The sequence below is a fragment of the Schistocerca cancellata genome, chromosome 3 (genome assembly GCF_023864275.1).
Source record: "Schistocerca cancellata isolate TAMUIC-IGC-003103 chromosome 3, iqSchCanc2.1, whole genome shotgun sequence".
Classification (NCBI taxonomy): domain Eukaryota; kingdom Metazoa; phylum Arthropoda; class Insecta; order Orthoptera; family Acrididae; genus Schistocerca; species Schistocerca cancellata.
Genome location: NC_064628.1, coordinates 172184785 through 172202369, shown reverse-complemented (window position 1 = coordinate 172202369; position 17585 = coordinate 172184785). Strand labels below are relative to the sequence as shown.

Genomic DNA, 17585 nt, shown 5'->3' with positions numbered 1-17585 from the left:
AAGGATGTAGGTTGCAGTGGGTACTGGGAGATGAAGAAGGTTGCACAAGATAGAGTAGCATGGAGAGCTGCATCAAACCAGTCTCTGGACTGAGGACCACAACAACAACAACAACCTATTTCAGCTACTCCCATATTCAGAACTATTACACACAAAAAATAATGGTGTAACCAACTAAGTTACATTAACTGAAGGAAAACCTATAACAGGTCTGGCGACACATAAGAAAAATAAAAATATTTACGTGAGTAACAGCCTTGCATACTAGCCATACAGACTATAAAATATTCTGGTGTATGTGTCAACGTCAAAATTGTACATGTAGGTATATAGTACGAGGTGCTGGTGAAGACCTGGAAGCATTTGGTGTTTATACATGGATAGCTGAAGCCAGCAGAGGCGGATATATGATTATCCAACATCGTAAATTTAATAGTTAAAATGCAGTAGGCTAAGTCATCAATTAAAGTTACTTCACGTGCAAAATAAGCGTCTGACAATGAAACATACACTGATATACAATATATGGAATTAGATCCGTACTTAAAATCAACATAAGAGGTTCAAATAGTAATAATGGGAAATTCCTAGCCGGCAAAGCAAAGCCAGTAAAAAAAGTTCAAACATATAACCACATCTATAAACCGAAACCTTTGAACATAACGAAATAGTTAAACCAGAAGGGTAAGTGTATGGTAATCAACGAAACAGTGGTAATTAAAAATTCACTAGTCAGTAATACATCCGGAGTGAGACCTCAATGGCGCCTCCTCGTGGCTTCTCTGTATCCAGTTCTTGTTCTTCTGTGGAGGAGGTTGCGGAAGAAGGCCCAGTCTCTTCGCCGCACGTCAAGCTGCCGAGGCGCTGGAAGCTACCCGAACTGAGTTTCTGAATACATCAAAATAAGTATTCATGTTCAACTCATTCTATTCAGTCAGCAGTAATTCCGTTTGCCGTTTTCTGTGTACATATATCTCCATTTCCACGAGTAGGTTCAGTAATGGTCCCTTTGGTGCCCTATGCGACACTCCCATAATGTCTTCCATGTTTGCTGCCCATGCTTTTCTTTATCCAAATGTGTATCGAAAGAGCTCTTGTAGTGGCTACGTTTATGATCTCTAAAAACGAATTTTGAAATTTCTTTCCGTCTGACCGATATGAAACTTGTCACACTTTTCACAGTTGATCTTACTCTAAATATTTGTTGCTGTTGTTGCCAGTTTTGTGGCGTGGCATATAACCAATGGTACCTTTCGTTTCAGGTCTAATTTTTACTTTCGTTTTTCTGAAAGCTTGTGTAATTCTGTCGCTCAGTGCACCATTGTATTACATAGCAACAAACTTGTTAACCTCTGAATCTATTTTCTCCTTCTTGTCACACATTTTTAATTTTAGATTATTATGAAGGTTCATTACATCACGGTCCTTATACCCGTTTGTCCCGGCTACTTCTCTAATCACATTTACTTCTTCCACTTCGTCATTAGTGGTGAGTGGTAGTTCTGGCATCCTGTTCATCATTGCTCTGTTCACTTATGCTTCTTCGGGTAACAGGATTTCACATTTACAATCGTGTCAGTAGCCGTTGTCAGCAATATGCTAATCTTATGGCGTCCATGCCTCTTAGTTAACCTAGGATCCAAAAACTTATACTGCCAGTACTGTGACTATTACGAAACCTACACCGGCCGTTGTGGCCGAGCGATTCTAGGCGCTTCAGTCCGGAACCGCGATGCTGCTATGGTCGAAGGTTCGAATCCTGCTTCGGGCATGGATGTGTTTGCTGTCCTTAGTTTAGTTAGGCTTAAGTAGTTCCAAGTCTAGGGGACTGATGATCTCAGATGTTAAGTCCCTTAGTGCTCAAAGCCATTTGAACCATTTTGAACGGAACCTACTTGAGGAAATGGAGATTTATTTACACAGAAAACGGCAACCGGACTTACTGCTGGATGAAAAGAGTGAGTTTATCCTGATGCTTATTTCGCTGTATTCAGAAACCTACTAGTCTGAGCAGCGTCGAGCGCCGCAGTAGCTTGGCGTGCGTTTGTGTGCGCCGACCACCAGCGGCGAGGAGGCGGGCCTTCTTCCTCAACCTCCACCAGAGGGAAACGAGAAGTGCGTACAGGGGAGTCACTGGGCGGCGCCACTGAGATTCCGCTCCCAATGTCTCATCGACTATCGACTCTTTAACAGTCGTTAATTAATTCGTAAATCACCCTACACTTACGGTTACGGTTTAATTGTTTTATCATGGTGGAAGGTTTCGATTTATACACTCCTGGAAATGGAAAAAAGAACACATTGACACCGGTGTGTCAGACCCACCATACTTGCTCCGGACACTGCGAGAGGGCTGTACAAGCAATGATCACACGCACGGCACAGCGGACACACCAGGAACCGCGGTGTTGGCCGTCGAATGGCGCTAGCTGCGCAGCATTTGTGCACCGCCGCCGTCAGTGTCAGCCAGTTTGCCGTGGCATACGGAGCTCCATCGCAGTCTTTAACACTGGTAGCATGCCGCGACAGCGTGGACGTGAACCGTATGTGCAGTTGGCGGACTTTGAGCGAGGGCCTATAGTGGGCATGCGGGAGGCCGGGTGGACGTACCGCCGAATTGCTCAACACGTGGAGCGTGAGGTCTCCACAGTACATCGATGTTGTCGCCAGTGGTCGGCGGAAGGTGCACGTGCCCGTCGACCTGGGACCGGACCGCAGTGACGCACGGATGCACGCCAAGACCGTAGGATCCTACGCAGTGCCGTAGGGGACCGCACCGCCACTTCCCAGCAAATTAGGGACACTGTTGCTCCTGGGGTATCGGCGAGGACCATTCGCAACCGTCTCCATGAAGCTGAGCTACGGTCCCGCACTCCGTTAGGCCGTCTTCCGCTCACGCCCCAACATCGTGCAGCCCGCCTCCAGTGGTGTCGCGACAGGCGTGAATGGAGGGACGAATGGAGACGTGTCGTCTTCAGCGATGAGAGTCGCTTCTGCCTTATTGCCAATGATGGTCGTATGCGTGTTTGGCGCCGTGCAGGTGAGCGCCACAATCAGGACTGCATACGACCGAGGCACACAGGGCCAACACCCGGCATCATGGTGTGGGGAGCGATCTCCTAACTGGCCGTACACCACTGGTGATCGTCGAGGGGACACTGAATAGTGCACGGTACATCCAAACCGTCATCGAACCCATCGTTCTACCATTCCTAGACCGGCAAGGGAACTTGCTGTTCCAACAGGACAATGCACGTCCGCATGTATCCCGTGCCACCCAACGTGCTCTAGAAGGTGTAAGTCAACTACCCTGGCCAGCAAGATCTCCGGATCTGTCCCCCATTGAGCATGTTTGGGACTGGATGAAGCGTCGTCTCACGCGGTCTGCACGTCCAGCACGAACGCTGGTCCAACTGAGGCGCCAGGTGGAAATGGCAAGGCAAGCCGTTCCACAGGACTACATCCAGCATCTCTACGATCGTTTCCATGGGAGAATAGCAGCCTGCATTGCTGCGAAAGGTGGATATACACTGTACTAGTGCCGACATTGTGCATACTCTGTTGCCTGTGTCTATGTGCCTGTGGTTCTGTCAGTGTGATCATGTGATGTATCTGACCCCAGGAATGTGTCAATAAAGTTTCCCCTTCCTGGGACAATGAATTCACGGTGTTCTTATTTCAATTTCCAGGAGTGTAGATGTTATTGTATGTCTGAACTTATTATACTGGCTTGTACACAATTGGGTGTTTTATCTTGTAAGGCTAGGAGCTTTCCATTATTACTATTTGCACGTCTTATGTAGATTTTAACTATGGATCTAATTCCGTATGTTGTATATCAGTATATGTTTTATTATCAGACGCTCAGTTTGCTACGTGAAGTAATTTTAAGTAATGAATGCGCACACTGCATTTTTAACTATTAAATTTACTGTATTGATTATTCATGTAATCTAGCTACAGAGGCCTCTTGTGGCCTCAGTTGTTTGTATAAGTACCAGAAGCATCCAGGTCATCACCAGCACTTACTCTCTACCTAGATGCACAATTCTGATGTTGAAACCTACATCAGAATATTTTATGGCATGTATGGTATTCATACTGTTAATCATGTAAACGTTTTTTAATTTTCATATGTGTCACCAGGCCTGTTATAGATTTTGCATCAACTAATTTTACTTCATTGCTTACACTACTGTTTTTTGTTTGTAACGGATCTGAAGGTGGCAGTAGCTGAAACCGGCAATAATGAATTGTAAAAATTTGTGTAACCAAGACGGACCTTTACAAATAAAGTGTCACAATATGATCAATGACTCATTTTCAGACTTTATGTCTTCCATTGATGAATGTTCAATGGCAAATAACAGCTAGTCGTACGGTTTGAAACGGCATGCCAGTGTGCCAGTGACGCTAACCACATCACTACGGTGATAGTACCGAAACAAGCTCCAGTAATTAAAATGGTGCATTAGCGGCCTATTTATAACCGCTTTTTGTTCCACTCTAAACGTACCATTCATAATTTTGATTCCTGGAAACGGAAACTAAACATCGGAACAGAAGAAATGAATTAACTTCTGTGTTGCGTCCGGCATTCGAACACGGCTCGCCTTGTTTGCTAGGCATAAATACTAACCATTACACCACTACAACACAATGGTCAACAGTGCTGCACGAAGTACTCAAGTCGATTGCCCTCCCCAACACAAACTTCAGGTCATATCTTCAGCTTATTTTTCCTTACATTATCGAGTCCCGGCCGCAGCACAAATTTTAATTCATTTCTCCTGCTTCGATCATTATCGTAGACGACGAAGAGACTTAAATGTCTCAGGGAAACATTTTATTATAAGATGTATAAGGAAAAAAATCTGATATAATTTATCGATAATTGTTTGTGTTGACTATCATCTTTGTTGCTTTCTTTGACAAGCTTTTCTAATAATCGACCAGACTTAGTATTGTTTCGACCGCATGGTCACATGTGAGACCTGTCATATACAGGGTGTTTCAAAAATGACCGGTATATTTGAAACGGCAATAAAATTTAAACGAACAGCGATAGAAATACACCGTTTGTTGCAATATGCTTGGGACAACAGTACATTTTCAGGCAGACAAACTTTAGAAATTACAGTAGTTACAATTTTCAACAACAGATGGCGCTGCAAGTGATGTGAAAGATATAGAAGACAACGAAGTCTGTGGGTGCGCCATTCTGTACGTCGTCTTTCTGCTGCAAACGTGTGCTGTTCACAACGTGCAAGTGTGCTGTAGACAACATGGTTTATTCCTTAGAACAGAGGATTTTTCTGGTGTTGGAATTCCACCGCTTAGAACACAGTGTTGTTGCAACAAGACGAAGTTTTCAACGGAGGTTTAATGTAACCAAAGGACCGAAAAGCGATACAGTAAAGGATCTGTTTGAAAAATTTCAACGGACTGGGAACGTGACGGATGAACGTGCTGGAAAGGTAGGGCGACCGCGTACGGCAACCACAGAGGGCAACGCGCAGCTAGTGCAGCAGGTGATCCAACAGCGGCCTCGGGTTTCCGTTCGCCGTGTTGCAGCTGCGGTCCAAATGACGCCAACGTCCACGTATCGTCTCATGCGCCAGAGTTTACACCTCTATCCATACAAAATTCAAACGCGGCAACCCCTCAGCGCCGCTACGATTGCTGCACGAGAGACATTCGCTAACGATATAGTGCACAGGATTGATGACGGCGATATGCATGTGGGCAGCATTTGGTTTACTGACGAAGCTTATTTTTACCTGGACGGCTTCGTCAATAAACAGAACTGGCGCATATGGGGAACCGAAAAGCCCCATGTTGCAGTCCCATCGTCCCTGCATCCTCAAAAAGTACTGGTCTGGGCCGCCATTTCTTCCAAAGGCATCATTGGCCCATTTTTCAGGTCCGAAACGATTACTGCATCACGCTATCTGGACATTCTTCGTCAATTTGTGGCGGTACAAACTGCCTTAGACGACACTGCGAACACCTCGTGGTTTATGCAAGATGGTGCCCGGCCACATCGCACGGCCGACGTCTTTAATTTCCTGAATGAATATTTCGATGATCGTGTGATTGCTTTGGGCTATCCGAAACATACAGGAGGCGGCGTGGATTGGCCTCCCTATTCGCCAGACATGAACCCCTGTGACTTCTTTCTGCGGGGACACTTGAAAGACCAGGTGTACCGCCAGAATCCAGAAACAATTGAACAGCTGAAACAGTACATCTCATCTGCATGTGAAGCCATTCCGCCAGACACGTTGTCAAAGGTTTCGGGTAATTTCATTCAGAGACTACGCATGGTGGATATGTGGAAAATATCGTACTATAGAGTTTCCCAGACCGCAGCGCCATCTGTTGTTGAAAATTGTAACTACTGTATTTTCGAAAGTTTGTCTGCCTGAAAATGTACTGTTGTCCCAAGCATATTGCAACAAACGGTGTATTTCTGTCGCTGCTCGTTTAGTTGTTATTGCCGTTTCAAATATACCGGTCATTTTTGAAACACCCTGTAGATCAACTGCAGGGAAGGTTCCCCAGCAACGAAGTGTAAGAATTGTAGTAATTTGCGGTCGTATATTAATTTATTCGTTCATTAATGTATTGACGCCGATAGTTTCGGAATGGTGGATTGTAATATATGTATTTACTTACATAGGTTATTTGATAACACTGACCCCCCCACTCGCCCTAACACATTACTAGTTGTTCGCGTCAGTAAATGAAGACTGAGTAACCTATGTTAGTAAATAGGTATCCTAGATGCTAGTGTTCACTATCTAGTTAAGTGAATATATCAAACTGCAGTGGCAGAAGATCGTTAAATTTTTTTTCTTGTGTTACTTTTTCATTTGCTCTATCGATATCATCATAATGTTAATCTCAGAACAACAACGTCAGTTTCTAACGTTATAAAATGTCATGTCTTTGTTACGTAAACATTGCGACGAACTACAATACTGCGTAGTACATGAAATTCTACATCTGTTGCGTTCGTCAGTAGTATACTTACGATTCCGGTTTCAGCGCCTGTCACTGAATCATAATTCTTCTCTGTTTAGGTACTACCTGGACCCAGGAAATGGTTTGGCTCATCGGTAACGACTGTGACTTCGACACAGCGAAGAAGAAGAGACTTAACGAGCGCGTGCCTTTCATCGAGTAAGTAGTTATCGGCCCTTGTAAATTGGAAAAATCTACGGTGTCCTTGATACATTACACTCAAATAGTTTCTAAGTTACTTCACGATAAAAACTAATGTAATACGTTTTACAACAGGCTTACGTCTATAGAAACAATTATGCTGAGGTTGCTTAGCTGATAACACTTCCAGAATTAACTCTTCCGCTTTACTTTATTTTATTAATTGACGCCATGTCGTAGGAAACAGAGATCTCTGTTCACGAACTGCACTTCGCGCCCCCGTACCTAAGGATGGTCTACAGTGCAGTATGGAAGCGATAGTCGATAGTAAACGAAATTATCCAGATGGTGCTTGCTAATTTATTATTCACCTTATTGATTTATTCATAACTAGTTTTATGGTTGAGGTGTTGTTATCATGTGCTCATACTTTTACAAGTGAGACGTAAGTTTATTATCTGTCATAAATAGGAGTAGCATATGTGAAGGCTACTCATAAACTAACTACCGACACCATTAAAAAAGAAATAATTGTTTAAATGAAAATATATTTTTATGTAATATGTTTTTTAAATCTGGATAAAAAGCAAAAAAATAATTTCTTCTAGCGCCATACAAATTCATAGCCCCATACAGCTAGCCATAACAATTTTTGCTTGTTAATTTTTAATGGCTATGACAATAGTTGGAAGACTTGTAATTCAAAACATGGAACGCATGCATTACATACTTCATACTTATTAGTTCACTTCCCAACTATTACTATTGCATGCGCTCCACGTTTTTCGTTATAAAACTTACAATTCCTGTCATAGTTGTTAAAATTTCGAAGCACAAATTTTCAGAACTATTTGTATGGGGTTAGAAATCTGTGTGGGGCTTAAATCAATTATTTGGAGCTTTTTAAGTCCGATTTAAAAACTTGTTAATTTAAAAATTTATTTAAATGATTTTTTTTTTGCTTTTTAGTATTGTGTGTGTGTGTGAAATTTCGCAACGACTTTTATTCTATTTTTTGTTTAACTACACACATAAACAATGTTTCGCTTCGCCTTGGTTCCGAGAGTTCCGGAACCTGTACAGAATACTGGAATAGAGTTCAACATAAACATCCTTTCCACCCTTTTTATTGCTCATGAAAACCACACATGACCTGTTGTACCACCATACAGCGAGACCTTAAGAGTGATGGTTCAGATTGCTGAACACACCGGTACCTCTAATACCTAGTAGCACGCCCTCAAGCGTTGATGAATGCCTGTATTCGTCGTGGCATCCTAGCCACAAGTTAATCAAGGCACTGTTGGTTCAGATTGTCCCACTCCTCAACGGCGATTCGGCGAATATCCCTCAGAATGGTTGGTGGGTCACGTCGTCCATAAACAGCCCTTTTCAACCAGCCCAGGAGTGTTCGACAGGGTTCATGTCTGGAGAACATGCTCGCCACTCTAGTCGAACGATGTCGATATCCTGATGTGCACGATGGGGGCAAGAATTATCGTCCATGAAGATGAACTCCTCCCCAATATGTTGCCGATATGGTTGTACTATCAGTCGGAGGATGGCAGTCACTTATCGTACAGCCGTTACGGCGCCTTCCATGACCACCAGCGGCGTACGTCGGCCCCACATAATGTCACCCCAAAACAGCAGGGAAACTCCACCTTGCGGCACTCGCTGTATAGTGTGTCTAAGGTCTTCAGCCTGACTGGGTTGTCTCCAAACACGTCTCTGACTATTGTCCGGTTGAAGGCATATGCGACACTCATCGGTGAAGAGAACGTTATGCCAATCCAGAGCGGTCCATTCGGAGTGTTGTTGGGCCCATCTCTACCGCGCTGCATGGTGTCGTGGTTGCAAAGATGGACCCCGCCATGGATGTCGGGAGTGGAGTTGCGCATCATGCAGCCTAATGTGCACAGTTTGAGTCGTAACACAACGCCCTGTGGTTGCACGAAAAGCATTATTCAACATCGTGGCGTTGCTATCAGGGTTCCTCCGAGACATAATCCGTAGGTAGCGGTAGTAGCCCTTGGGCGGCCCGAGCGAGGCATGTCATCGACAGTTCCTGTCTCTCTGTATCTCCTCCATGTGGGAACAACATCGCTTTGGTGCACTCGGAGACACCTGGACACTTCCCTTGTTGAGAACCCTTCATGGCACAAATTAACAATGCGGACGCGATTCGACCGCGGTATTGACCTTCGAGGTGTATATCTCCTTCCTGGTGGAATGACTGGAACTGATGGGTTGTCGGACCCCCTCCGTCTAATAGGAGCTGCTCATGCATTGTTGGTTTGCATCTTTGGACGGGTTTAGTGAATGTCAAAGGGACTGTGTCTGTGATATAATATCCACAGTCAACGTCTATCTTCAGAAGTTCTGGGAACTGGGGTGATGCAAAACTTTTTTTGATGTGTGTATTTATATATGTACTGTCTGTTTACCTGGAGCTCTGCCTGTGTAAGCATATGTCACACATATTGCATGCATCTCCTCTTCCCCTCTCTTTGTCCATCTCCTCTTCCCCCATTTCTGCTCAGGCATGCCTGTTCATTCACATACTGCCTTGAATGCATTGTATGGACCTATTGGTAGAATGAGTGTGAATCCACTGTTTGGAATGTTACCAGTTTCAGAGCTCCCATCTGCACCCATGTCTCGTCCCGGTTCCCAATCCTATTCACAAACTCGTCACCCCCTTCACTGTAGCACTAAAGGAATGCCAAGCCTAAGCCCTTTCCTTCAGTTTTGTGAAGATAGTTTAGGCGTCTTGGTACCCATTGTATACAAAAACTGTTCAGAAAGTTCGGAAATTGCGAAACGGCGTTTCGTACGCTCAGTTTCCGCAGACGTTCACCACCCACACCTGAATACCTTATTCACCAAATTGCATCATTAACATACGTGGAACGAGCCTTGAATTAATCTGCACCATTCACTCACCACATAAACATTCATAACGCCATCCCTGTACACATGCCACAACTGATGATGAATGTCGATGGTATTGACTCCTTCTGCATGCAGCAAGCACGTGGTACAAAGTATCTCGCAATAACTCCGTCCATTTTAGTTGCTACTTACACACAGACGAACGCTACGGAGAGCTGAATGACACATCAACTCAGAAGTAAACATTTTCAACCCCGCAAGCGACTTGAAGCTATAAGTATCTATTTTTAATTGACGATCGGAGATCAATTTACAAATAGCCATCGTATGCGTGACTCCCGCATATACCAGATAATAGACTGAAACCGTTTGTCTAATAAACGTGAACATGGTCTGTAGTAGGCTGTAATGTGATGTTTATATAATGGTGCGATTAGTTAATTAGGACTAAGTGTGATTGTCAAGGACATTTGTATGTCATTTTCAAATCTCTCGTAATTAAAATTAAGAAATAGTCATATTCCGTCATTTTACGAGAGTGACACCTTTTAAGACCGTATTCTGAACTTTGCTTTATGTATAGCAACATGATAACTTCAGTTTGAAAAGCATATAATCGCTGCCGCTCTGAACCCACGCTGAGCGAAGCTGCTCACTCCTTAGCATACTGGAATCGCTTCGGAAGGACGACGGTCCCAATTACTGACGGCCATCCAGATTTAGGTTTTCCATTATTTTGTAAAGTCTCTTAAGGCGAATGCTGGGATAGTTCCTATGAAAAGCTCATTAGCGATTTTCTTCCCCATCCTTTTCTAACCAGAGCTGGTGCTTCTCTCCGTTGTCAAAGGAGCATTTAACTCTAACCTGCCATCCTATGCTAATCCTATAAACGCAGACACAATCCAAACCCAGCAGTAGCGTCATTTTGTGAATATTCTCAGTGCCCATGATTTCCACCTCGCTGCTCACAGCCGGTGTGACACAAATACTAACCCTGGTGCCATTAGTGATTCTCTTAACTTCTAGAGACGCACCACAGTAGAAGTCAATAGAAGTAGATATAAATAGACCGCTAATGCACCATATTAATTACTGGCGCTGGTTTTGGTACTATCACCGTAGTGATGTGGTTAGCGTCACTGGCACACTGGCATGCCGTTTCAAACCTTACGACTAGGTGTTATTTGTTATTGAACATTCATCAATGGAAGACATAAAGACTGAAAATGAGTCACTGATCATATTGTGACACTTTATTTGTAAAGGTCCGTCTTGGTCACACAAATTTTTACAATTCATTATTGCCGGTTTCAGCTACTGCCACCTTCAGATCTGTTACAAACAAAAAACAGTAGTGTAAGCAATGAAGTAAAATTAGTTGATGCAAAATCTATAACAGGCCTGGTGACACATATGAAAATTAAAAAACGTTTACATGATTAACAGTATGAATACCATACGTGCCATAACATATTCTGATGTAGGTTTCAACATCAAAATTATGCATCTAGGTAGAGAGTAAGTGCTGGTGATGACCTGGATGCTTCTGGTACTTATACAAACAACTGAGGCCACAAGAGGCCTCTGTAGCTAGATTACATGAATAATCAATACAGTAAATTTAATAGTTAAAATGCAGTGTGCGCAGTCATTACTTAAAATTACTTCACGTAGCAAACTGAGCGTCTGATAATAAAACATATACTGATATACAACATATGGAATTAGATCCATACTTGAAATCTACATAAGACGTGCAAATAGTAATAATGGAAAGCTCCTAGCCTTACAAAATAAAACACCCAACTGGGAGTGAACAGCTATCTGTCCATCTCCAGATATCGTACGATTTAGCAAACCAGATCCCGTTATCCACCCTGACAAATCCAGCACTACTCCTGCCCAGACTGGAATACATATCATACACAAATCCATACCCTAATCGGCGACCACGATTCCCATCTCCAGAGTCCTGAGGACATCCAGCAAGATGCTGAATCCATACTACACATCATCGCAAATGCAACTGCCAACCTTATACTGCTTCGAACTGTCGATTATGACCATCCAGCTCCTCCTTATGCGCTGTTGCTCTACTCCAAGAACCCCATCGTCTTTGCATAAAATTTTGTCATAGTTGTGACTGAGACGCGTTTAGGCGCCGCCGACACCTCCAGCGATATGTTCACTGTTGTTTACCAGGTAAACGACGTTTGGACTTGCACATGATATGCAATATGTTAAACGAAACATCTGCAAACTCTACGAAGTACTGGAAAGCTTTCCATAGACTTTCGGGTTAAAAGACCATTCCCACATATCCACACTAAAGCTAACTACTTCGCCTCCTAACTGCAATACATTTTCGTCATTGCCCATGAGCCCAACTGTGATAATTCGACGGTCGCCTGTGACCATGAAGGTACAACCATAGTCGTATACGAAACGCCTTTGACAGAATACAGCACCCTGAACTTCTATTCAAGCTACAAACCTATACATACCCACTTGACTAAGTCTACGTTATAGCATGCTTCCTTCATCAGTCCTATACATGTTACTATGAAACACGCCAGCATCCGCATGTCTCACCCCACAGTAAGTGTGCCTCAAGGAACCGTCCAGTCCCTTCCCCTTCACATCCTCCACATCGTACAAACTCCCAAACCTACTCCCCTCCCGCCCCTTCACCTATCTCCTGCAACGTTTTGACAGCACTGCTTGCCTATCCGCTACACCCTCCAACTATCTCATTCGTTCCTCCAACGACACAAGCTTCTCCTGGTTGAGTGGTGTAACTCATGGAAATTTCCAGTAAATCTGCAGAAAAGCCAAGCCAATACCTTTGCTGGAACCGCTCTACGTTTCCGTCATCCATATTTTCAACTGTTCATCTGCAACCAACTCAGTAAAAAGATTCTGTCTGGGTAGAAAACTCACATAGAGGGCATTCCAATACCAAGCCCGAATACGACTGAAGCTACTAATAGGACTCACCTATATATCTCTCTTATGTCCCATCCAATCTTATGACGATGTGTTTACATGTAAACTGAACCAACGAATGAAAATTTATACCAAGGCTGTGATTCCAAACTGGGTCTCCTGGTCACCTGACAAATGCAATGCAATGCAATCCTGGCACAGTGGCTTTGCACAACTGCATGAACTCCCCTAGCAAGCCTCCCTCCTCAGCCCAATTCCCAGTTGCGCGTCAGCCCACTTGGTACTCCCCCTAAACTCGAATATCATTACAGAGGCTCTCCAACTCTAATGGACTAGAACCTCATCATCGAAAGAAATCGAGGATCCTGCCTGAAATCCAGGACGGGTACTTTAACCAAATGAAAGTAAATGGTTCCAGAGTCCTTTCCAAGACTCAAACATATGTGATGTGTGTACGTAGACTGAAACGACAAATTACCATTGCCTATTGGATCAGGGTTCCGAAACTTTTCCTGTCACGGAACACTGAGAGTCCTGGTACTCGTGTGGAATATCTTGTTTATTTTTGGAGTTAATAAAATAAATAAAAAAAATTATAAGATGAGAAACTTCCATTGTTCAATGATTACTAAGTATTACGTCTTAGCTAATAACAGAGAAATCATGATACAGTTATAAAAAATAAGAAAAAACTCCGAGAAAACAACATTTTTCCCGGGACACTCATTCACTTCCCGCAGAACACCAGTTTAAAAATCGCAAATTTAAAAAAGCAAGAATATTGTGGGCAAAAATGAACTGCAACTTGCACTATAAACTGAAATCATAATTTTTAAAATTGTGCACAAATACTGAAAGATGCCAACTGAGCTCGACATGCTGCTTAGCTGTCGCAGTGGCCCGCATCTGCTGGACTGACCAAGAGGCATTCGCTCCCTATGGACTCAGATACTATAACGAATCTTCAGGCAATGGAATAACGATATGGACTAGGTGGTCATAGTGCAGTAGGGCGACAAAATTAATGGGTTATCTCATAATATAGTGCCAGACCTTTTGCCCAGCGTAGTGCCTCAACAAGTCTTTGGAACCCCCTGCAGAAATACAGATCCACGCTGCCTCTATAACCGTTTATAATTACGAAAGAGTTGCCAGTACAAGATTTCGACCAGACCATCGGTTTTCAGTCGTCTAGGCTCAATCCGATATGGTCACGAGTCCAGGGCAGGGTCTGCAGACGATGTCGTGCTGTTAGCAATGGCACACACGTCGATCGTCTGCTGCCATAGCCTATTAACGCCAAATTTCGCCGCGCTGTCCTAATGGATGCATTCGTCGTACGTCCCACATTGGAAGAGGAGGAGATTAACGTTTAACGTCCCGTCGACAACGAGGTCATTAGAGACGGAGCACAAGCTCCGATTAGGGAAGAAGGGGGAAGGAAACTGGCCGTGCCCTTTCAAAGGAACCATCCTTGCATTTGCCTGAAACAATTTAGGGAAATCACAGAAAACCTGAATTAGAGTGGCTGGAGACGGGTTTCAACCGTCGTCCTCCCGAATGCGAGTCCAGTGTGCTAACCACTGCGCTTCCTCGCTCGGTTAAATCGTCCCACATTGATTTCTACTGTTGTTTATGCGGTGTTGGTTTGTTAACACAGACACGTTTTTGCAAACGCCTCTGTTCTCGGTCGTTAAGTGAAGGCCGTCGGCCACTGAGTTGTCCGCGGTAAGAGGTAACGCCTGAAATTTGGTATTCTGGCACACTGTGGATCTCGGAATATTGAACTCTCAAACGATTTACGAAACGGGATGTCCCGTCTACCATTCCGCTTTCAAATTCCGTTATTTCCCGTCGTGCTGTCATAATCACGTCGGAAAACTTTTCACGCTAATCTCCTGAATACAAATGACAGCCCCGCCAGTGCACTGCTTTTTTATACCTCATGTACGCGGTAGTACCGCTATTGTATACGTACCTGTACATGTGTCATCTCAGTGTAAGTGAATCCTGGGTGTTGGTTCTTTCAAAAAGCATTAGGTAAATGATAAAAAGGGGTCGTTTAAATACTGAAATCAAATATTAGTCCAAATCTATTTCAATATTCTCTCTGCGTACATGCAAGAACGTGAACCAAAGACAAAACATTGTCGTGATCGATCAGAAACAAAGAAAGCGAAACTTAACATTTAGAAGCATTTAACAATATAACAGAGATGATTAACTGACTTGGCAAAGTCCGCGAGGAGTAGAGCAAATGGGAGTGTTCGTCATGTCCCAAATCATTCATGGAAAACAGGAACTTGGTGAACACCTAGTGGTTGCAAAAGCGTTTCAGAAGGGTGTATGACAACTACCTGCAAATAACATAAATAGCCTGGTCATTGATGGGCCTGCGATCAATTAAACTACGAATAGATTAGAGAACGTAAACCCGCGAGATAGTTAGCAAATCTCACTTCCCGATTCCGATGCTGTAATCACTCACCGTAATTCGCCGTTGTCAGAATAAAAGACGAAGTCTTCTTATCCGCAGCCGAACGCCGATTGTTCTCTCCCGAAGCCGAAGGCTGAGTGTTTATAGATAAGAATCTTATATTCCGCAACAGAAGACTTAGTGTTTTCAAGAGCAAACTGTTCTCTTTCTGCTCTACATAAGTTCACAAAAAACAGCTCTGCAAATCAGACGGCTTCTCCAAAAGTGGTCCAGTGGCATCATTTTAAGCAAACTGACAGACTTCTCTCCTAGTAAAAGTTTTACACGCTATCCAATCGTCTTTCTACCCACATAAACAATTTCTGAAGAGATTCGGTGTCAAATCCCCACTCACTGAGATTGTTAATCCTTCGGCCGATCTGCTATTAACGAGGCCATAAATTGTCAGATGTTTTCTTATAAAATCAGCCGTTAAACCTGTTTCGTCCCGTTTATTCTAACAGAGGCCATTCGCACCACATGCTGTGGCCCTCAGGTGTCGGCATGTCGTCCAAAACAAAGAGAGGAAAAGGTTCTCAAGAAATACACTCATGTCCCTTCTCTCAACAAACAACGGATATCGCTATCTTCTGATTGGCTCTGCTTGTAAAAAATTATTCTGCAGTGCTTCGGGCTTTCTCCTCGGTTCATTATACTAGTATTCTAATTAGAGTCGGGGACACCACGTGGTGTCTTTGTGACGTTTATATAAATTTTCGGTGCCTACAGTGTCGCGTCTTTCAGTGTCACACAAATTTTTATTTTTAAAGGGGATCACTTAAGACTATTTCCATGAGTTCGCCCCTCAAATTTCTCCCTCATATCACAAAATTGTCGTCTGATATAGTACAAACTGAAAAAAATAAATTCCTTTTAAAGCACAGTTTCGTATATAATTTATATTCAAAACCTTACACCTGTGTCACAGAACAAATCCTATATCGACAATACTTTACACAAGTTTAAGGGAAGAAATGTTTCCGATAATTATTATTACAGTATTTAAAGAACATCAAAATATGAACAGACTGAAATGAACAAACATTACATGAGACTATGTTAATCAATTTAACTGTAAAAAGCTAAGGAGCATATTATTAGCAAAATGAGAAATATGCAAAAGTGAAATGCCAAAATGAGCACTTCTCAATTGGGAGTAAATCAAAACAATCAGAATGGCTGAAAGAGAGCACAATAACATGAGCCATCAACGAATAAGAGCTAAGCAACTAAGCAAATAAGAGAATAGGCAAAAATGAGATGCCAACAAAATGAGAGCTGGCCGAATTCCGTCGGCGGCTCCTCGCGGCCCGTACGCAAGTTGTGCGATTGCTGTCGCAGGACGACCATAATCTATGATGTTACATGGCCCCCAATGTGGAAGGCGGTTAATTTATTAAATGCCTGACACATTTTGTCAGTTTACAGCGATCGCAAAATTTTACTTTAAATTTTCAAATTACTATCCATGTTTCTACCACCTTTACATTCAGTGGTTCACAAAATGATAATTGATTATCACATACATTGATATAAATACAAAACATTTTAGTCATATTTCAAAATTATGACGACAGTAATACAAAACATTTTATTATATATTCTTCTACATCTATTGAATAGAAGGTATTGTACAATATTTCAGTTGATGCTTTGGTGTAAATATTTAATTATTTTACAGGTTTTATTTTACTACGAAAGCTGCAATGATTGACAGGCATTTTCACTGTTTGAAAATTCATTGTATGTATATTGTGACATTTATGGGACATGGAAACGTCTGGAAATCGTTTATGTAGATGAAATTTTTCTGTAGTGTACTTTGTTAACTTCGAAGGTACTACTTCAAAAATGTGTATAGAAATATATAGCACACACACATGTATCTATCCAACCTTTTGCATCGATAAGTTATTTTTCAAAAAGAATATATGTCAGGTTGGCTCAAAAGACCCCAAATTATCCGAGTCCTTCGAGTAATGATGTTCAACAGACATACATTTCAATTATATAAGGTAACATTTCTATATCCTTATCCTTTCCAATTTACTGTCTATTGACATAGTTTGAGTGTGGTTGAAGAAGTAGTCCAATATCACCT

The 17585-nt window shown here is 42.7% G+C and overlaps 1 protein-coding gene across 1 annotated transcript in view; it reads left to right on the top strand.

Moving 5' to 3' along the window:
• Positions 1–17585, top strand: part of LOC126174802 (luciferin sulfotransferase-like) — a 380096-nt gene that overhangs the window by 159728 nt on the left and 202783 nt on the right. The window contains exon 3 of the mRNA XM_049921176.1: positions 7086–7185. Within this exon, the coding sequence (XP_049777133.1) occupies positions 7086–7185 (100 nt within the window). The remainder of the gene's footprint in view (positions 1–7085; positions 7186–17585) is intronic.